Source organism: Homarus americanus, unplaced genomic scaffold, assembly GCF_018991925.1.
Source record: "Homarus americanus isolate GMGI-L3 unplaced genomic scaffold, GMGI_Hamer_2.0 scaffold4896, whole genome shotgun sequence".
Lineage (NCBI taxonomy): Eukaryota > Metazoa > Arthropoda > Malacostraca > Decapoda > Nephropidae > Homarus > Homarus americanus.
In genome coordinates this window covers 6,491,962-6,497,708 of record NW_024749657.1, presented here as the reverse complement: position 1 = coordinate 6,497,708, position 5,747 = coordinate 6,491,962, and the positions used below count along the sequence as shown (strand labels likewise).

At 41.2% G+C, this 5,747-nt stretch overlaps 1 protein-coding gene across 1 annotated transcript; it reads left to right on the top strand.

Moving 5' to 3' along the window:
• Positions 1–693: 693 nt before the first annotated feature.
• LOC121853489 (early growth response protein 1-like) lies at positions 694–3,613 on the top strand. Its single transcript, XM_042347638.1, has 4 exons — positions 694–751; positions 1,353–1,505; positions 2,352–2,732; positions 3,018–3,613. Exons 1-4 carry the CDS (start codon positions 694–696, stop codon positions 3,611–3,613), a joined length of 1,188 nt encoding a protein of 395 aa, XP_042203572.1.
• The last annotated feature ends 2,134 nt before the right edge of the window (positions 3,614–5,747 follow it).

The window sequence follows — 5,747 nt, the reverse complement described above, 5'->3', positions numbered from 1 at the left end:
CAGCCTGGGGGACGAAAACATAATAATTATTTATAGTAAATAAAATTTAGTATAAAAAGTTATATATAATAATAATATTAATAATAATAACACTGTAATAATAATAATAAACATAATAAAGAACTATAAAGAAATAAAAAAAGAGAAGAAAAAATCAATAGTGAGAAACGCTGTCAAGTAAGAGAAACAACTGAGACCTGCAATTGTGTGTAAATGAGGTAAAAAGACAGATGAGCAACCTGGGACTTGGTCACAATTTTCGTGATGCCATATGGCAGCAGGGTCTACCATTAGACAACACATTATGCTTCCAATATCTTCCCAGGCGGTAGTACCTCCCTGTTTGGTAGCTGCCTACTACCTACTACTAATATGATTTATTATATATTTTCGGGTAACTTGTATATTTCGAATATACAAATTGCTTAGATACCTATGTACAGATTGTATATATAAAGATGTCCGAGGTTGAGCTAGTGAATGAGACTGTGTCGTGGTGGAGGATCTTTGGTAATAAACCCAAAGAGGTAAGGTGGCGTGTGATTGGCTGAAGGTCACCGAGGGATCATGTCAAAGAGGGGTCACATCTGGCGACGAGGAAGGATAAAGGGAGGGCTTCTCTGCTTCTGAGAATATTGACGAACGGAACCTGGACTCTATCGCGTGTGCTAAAGTTAGTGATACATTTACGTCATGGCAGACTTGGTCGGCAGTGATACATTTAAGACCGCTACTGCACCCACTCCTGCAGGTTAGCTCATTTCATTTTTTTTTTAGTTTCTTGTCCTCGTCTATGAACCCATATAGGCATCTACCAGTGGCTGTATAGTTGTTGTTGTGGGGTTGTAGCCAGGTTGTGGAAATAGTAAGTGGATGCGAGATGCCGTCCATCAGACCACTAAATATAGCTTAATTATCGAGACGATTTTGTCTCCCCTGGTTGTCATAAATGTGTATTTATGTTAGAAAGAGTATACTTGTATATATATATTACCAGTTCATAAATGTAGTGCGAAGGTCCTAATGTGTCACTATGATGTAGATTGAAGACTCTCAGCTGTAGTCATAATTGTGAATTTTACTTTGCAAAGAAAAAAATAACTGGCCAAGGTTACTCTAAATTAATCCTGTCAGCCATGTACACGGTTCCCAGTTGGTTGGTATAGTGAGGATGACGATGTTGGGGCGGGGTCAGACAAATCTTTTGAATGTAAGCTGTAAAGATTCGTGTACGTTTGTTATGTAATATTATTCAGTACCACCAGCAGAGTGCTTGTCTTATTTGTGTCAGTTGCTTTTGGTCTTGTTACAATCATATAGAAGTAAATGTTAATAATATTCGTTATCGTCAGTTCCTCCACAGGACCATGAAGGGGAGGAGTCGTGTACCAAGAGCGATCTTCTTTTGGCGTCCTCACAGGAGCTTGTTAAACACTTCTTTCAAGACATCATCTTCTGTGACGACTCCCCCACAAAGTACTCACAAGCTGTTCCTGTTGTTAATGGTAAGTACTCGAGTTAGTTCTCAAGTCCACATATTATATTTCGTGTCAATAGTCGACGCAATACTAGTTTATTTATTTCTGTAACTGATAAACACACTATAATCTTTGTCACTGAAACGATAAACAAGTCTTAAATATTATAACAACAACTCTTGATATAAATATAAGGTTGATGAAAGTCAGTGGTAATGTTCCCTTGTCCATCTGTTCCCCGGTTTTGTCATTGTCCCCGTGTTGTCAGTTTCCCAGCGTCGTCAGTATCCTAGTGTTGTTATTGTTGTAGTGTTATTACTGTTCTATTAATGTCAGCGTCCCAGTGTTGTCAGTATCCCAGTGGGGTTATTGTTGTAGTGTTATTACTGTTCTATTATTGTCAGGGTCCCAGTGTTGTCAGTTGTACCAGTGTTTTTAGTGTTCCAGTGTTGTCAGTATCCCAGTGGGGTTAGTGTGGCCCGGTGTTGTCAGTGACCCACTAATTGTTAATTTCTTATCATTCGCAAATTTATCTTGTCAGTTAAAGTTCAATTTAGATCAGTGGATACAAGAGAATATGAATCTTACAAAATGACGAGGTATTAGTGAGATGAGAGGTTGGTGGTCATAACTAAGGGAGAACAAATTGTCACCATTCGAGAGAAGAAAAAAGTTAATGAAAGGTAGTAAGAAAGATATTCAAAAATTGTTCAAAAAAGTTCTTTCCAATGGTAACTTTTTGGAGATAATTAGATAACTGTTGTGAATAAAACTGTCTTTTAGCACTTTTAACATGAGTGAACTTCTGTGCACTGGTGTTTGTGTGTGCTTGTCTCTCTCTCTCATATATTAAAATAAACGTTCATCCTCCAGGTACAGTGGCAGCAAACAGTCTATTGCAGACCACGAAAGAAATTGTTGGCGGGTTCCCAGATTACGGTGTTGGAGGCCACCAACACTCCACCAGAAGTCCACCTGTTCACTCATCTACCAGGCCAGCTGGCCACATGTCCGCTGAGTCCGACAATAACCTTGGTGGCTATAATGCCATAACAGCGTCTATTTACAGTACAAGTCAGCCTGGCCACCCCGATCCTTCAAACGCTCAGGGCTACACCATGGGCCAAGTTGGACACCTTGAACCTTCCAACAGTAGTACCGTTGGAGGTGAGAGCCTACTGGCGTCCTCGTGGAAGTTTCTTAAATGTTCACAAGAAGACTTCAATCCACAAACTTTTGCTGCTGTTCTTGATAGTAAGTACTGGAGTTAGTTCTGAAGATCGCATGTCGCATTTCTTGTCGGTAAACTCTACAATAACTGTTTATCTACTTCTGTAAGTAGTAAATGCTCTCATTTATCTACTGAGGAACGATGAAAATGACATATATCTTATAACAACAAATATCAATGTGAGTGTAAAGTTGATGAAAGTTTTAAGAATAGTGAGAATAAGCCTGACTATATTTTACTCTATTATATATTTTTTTATTTTCTGCGCCTTTTTGTGTCATGTTGGTTAATTATATTTGATCTTCCAGGTACATTGGCAGCCAACAGTCCATCACAGACCAGCAAAGAAAATGTTAGCGGGTTCCCAGATTACGGTGCTGGAGGCTACCAACCCTCCACTACAGGTCCACCTGTCCACTCTTCTAACAGCCACATGTCCGCTGAGTACAACATTAACCGAAGTGGCTGTGACGCCTCCCTTACAGCTTCTGTGTGCACCGTTAGCCATGCTAGCCAACCAGACTCTTCCAACACTTCTTTCCCTCTCCCACCTTCCTCTCGTCAACCTACACTCCCACCTCTGTACATTCTACCTTCTACCACTTCTACATCCGGCAATTATTTCATCATGCAAATGACAGATGGCAGCCAGGCGTGTCAAATGGTTCCCATGAGTCTCGCCCATAGTCAGCTAAACCGCCCACCTGCATCACAGACATTCAATCCAAAGTTCAAATCCATTTGTCCAGAGTGTGGCATTACCGCGACAACAAAGGGGCATCTCAAGAGACATCTGAAGTGCCATGGTTCAAATAAACGTTACAAATGTCAAATGTGTAGCTGTGCTTTTAGTCGAGCTGATTACCTCAAACGCCACGCTGCAGCTGCACATCCGAAAGACTAGCATATAAATAAAAATGGTAAGGGTGGAGAAAGTACGTAATGACAATGTCTCTCGTGATACCAGCATTCACCCAGTCAGTGTATATGTCGCGTGTGGTTTTAGCACGCAAGGTATATTGTCTTGTTTATTGTTGTACTTTAGGTGATTATTGTACAAGATGATAAGAGTGGTGGCGTGTTCCTTGCAGTGTCGACATGAACGATATACAGATTTACAATCACCAAAGATTATTCATGATAAAACGTTATATGTGGGTTGATATGTTTAGTCCTATTTTAGCTTTCTGATCATAATTATAAATACAACTGTGTTAATGTTAAGTGATGACGTTGTATACAAGCATACATATACTGTATATATATATAATTTGTCTAGACATTTTATTGTTTTACATGATAAACTTTGTAGAATTTATATCAATGTTAATTTACTTTGTAGTTAAAAATGTGACGACTTTTATATTGTATTTGAAGGAATAAATGTAATTATGTTTACGAGGTGTTTGTGTTCCTTAGTATGAGATGTGTGTTAGGGAGAGTCTGTGTTGGGTCTCCTTGTTGCAGCTCCTCAGGTTAAAAGTGCTTTGAAAACCTTTGATCTAGGTGTATGATAGTTATTTTGTGGGTCCCTTATTTTTGACCTGACCTGAATAGTCACGTCACCCCTCTTCTCTTAAGCTCCTCTACGTGTGTGTTGGTGTGGGGATTAGTGGATGACAGCATTATGACCTGACCTCATGTTTTTAAGGTCACCCTGTATATTTGAGCCTCTCTCTGTCCATCTAATCCAGTTGCCTCTGAAGATGTCTTGAATAAAGACGAAAGCTAAGGTGCATATATATATATATATATATATATATGCAAGTAAATCACTGTAGGTGCGCGTGATCTAGGTATATGCTGGGGTCATATATTTAGGTCAAACACAAGTGGAAAAGCCTTCCTTTATTCCTTCCTCGTCCCAAGGCATTGGTCAATGATCCACATCAGGGCCTAGGGGGCGAAAATAATAATAATAATAATGGTAATAATGATAAAAATAATAATTAAAAAGAACCTTAAATGAAAACCCCCAAAAAATCAAGTGTCAGAGGCGATGTATGTATGCTGTGTTGTTAAAGTAAAAGAAAATATGGAGTCGTTTTAAAGGGCAGAACAAAGCCCTCATGACAACTCCTTCAGGTAGGTGTCCTGCTACACCTGAGAAGGAGAGTCAGGAGGAGCATGGGTGGAGAGTGGTTTCCTCCAAGGGGACTAGGGTCAGACTCAGGAAAGCTGACCAGGGTGTGGAGTGCAGTAACCCCTACCAAGTATTTTGAGGAAGAGAAGAGGCAGGACGGTGTGGTGAGAGGAGAGAAAAGGGCAGTTGTTCAAACCCTGCCCAGTGGTCAAGTTGGTGTGGTTCTTAGATAGGACTTTTTGGGCAAGAGATAGGAAAAGTAGGACTATGGTATGTTTTCCTGGGGCTGGGATAAGGCATGATGTAGCTGAGAGGATGGCTAGGGTATTGTCAGGGGAGGTAACTACATAAGAAAGGTTAGGAGTGAGGAACTTTTCAAGGGGTATATGGAGGCGCTAGGGAAGGTTAGAGATAGGGGAAGGATCCCGATAGTATGTGGTGTCTTGCCTAGAAGAGGAGTTGGCGGTGAATGGCTGTCCAGGGCAATTGCTATATAACCTAACCTCCCGAGACATGCGGGGGAAACACAACGGCGTCTGCAACAGACCAGACTCCAGATGATCGAAGAGGCCTGCAATGTTGAAGATGACACCGACAGACCCGTCAACCAGCAAGAAATCCAGAAGTCGATAAAACGAAGCAAGGACACAGCACCAGGGGCCGACAGGATAACCTACTCCATACTTTCCCATGCCGGAGAAGCCGGGCACGAGGCTTTGCTACAAGTCATCAACGCTTCATGGACAGCACAGAGACTTCCACCGGAATGGAAGAAGGCAGATATACAGCCCATTCCAAAGCCCAGAGAGCCATACAAACCAAGACCCATCTCCCTCCTCAGCTGCGGAGCGAAGACGGGAAAAAGAATGGCTCTCATCACTCAAGTGGAAAGTCGGCAGGTCACACCTTCACATTTTTGCTTACACCGAGAACACCGGCACAGTCAACAATATTG

What these genes read in the sequence shown, in the direction of transcription:
- LOC121853489 (XM_042347638.1), top strand. Translation starts at nt 694, where the DNA reads ATGGCAGACTTGGTCGGCAGTGATACATTTAAGACCGCTACTGCACCC. An exon ending in TACTGCACCCACTCCTGCAG is followed by an intron (nt 752 to 1,352) that starts GTTAGCTCATTT and finishes CGTTATCGTCAG; the next exon opens with TTCCTCCACAGGACCATGAA. An exon ending in TTTTGCTGCTGTTCTTGATA is followed by an intron (nt 2,733 to 3,017) that starts GTAAGTACTGGA and finishes TTGATCTTCCAG; the next exon opens with GTACATTGGCAGCCAACAGT.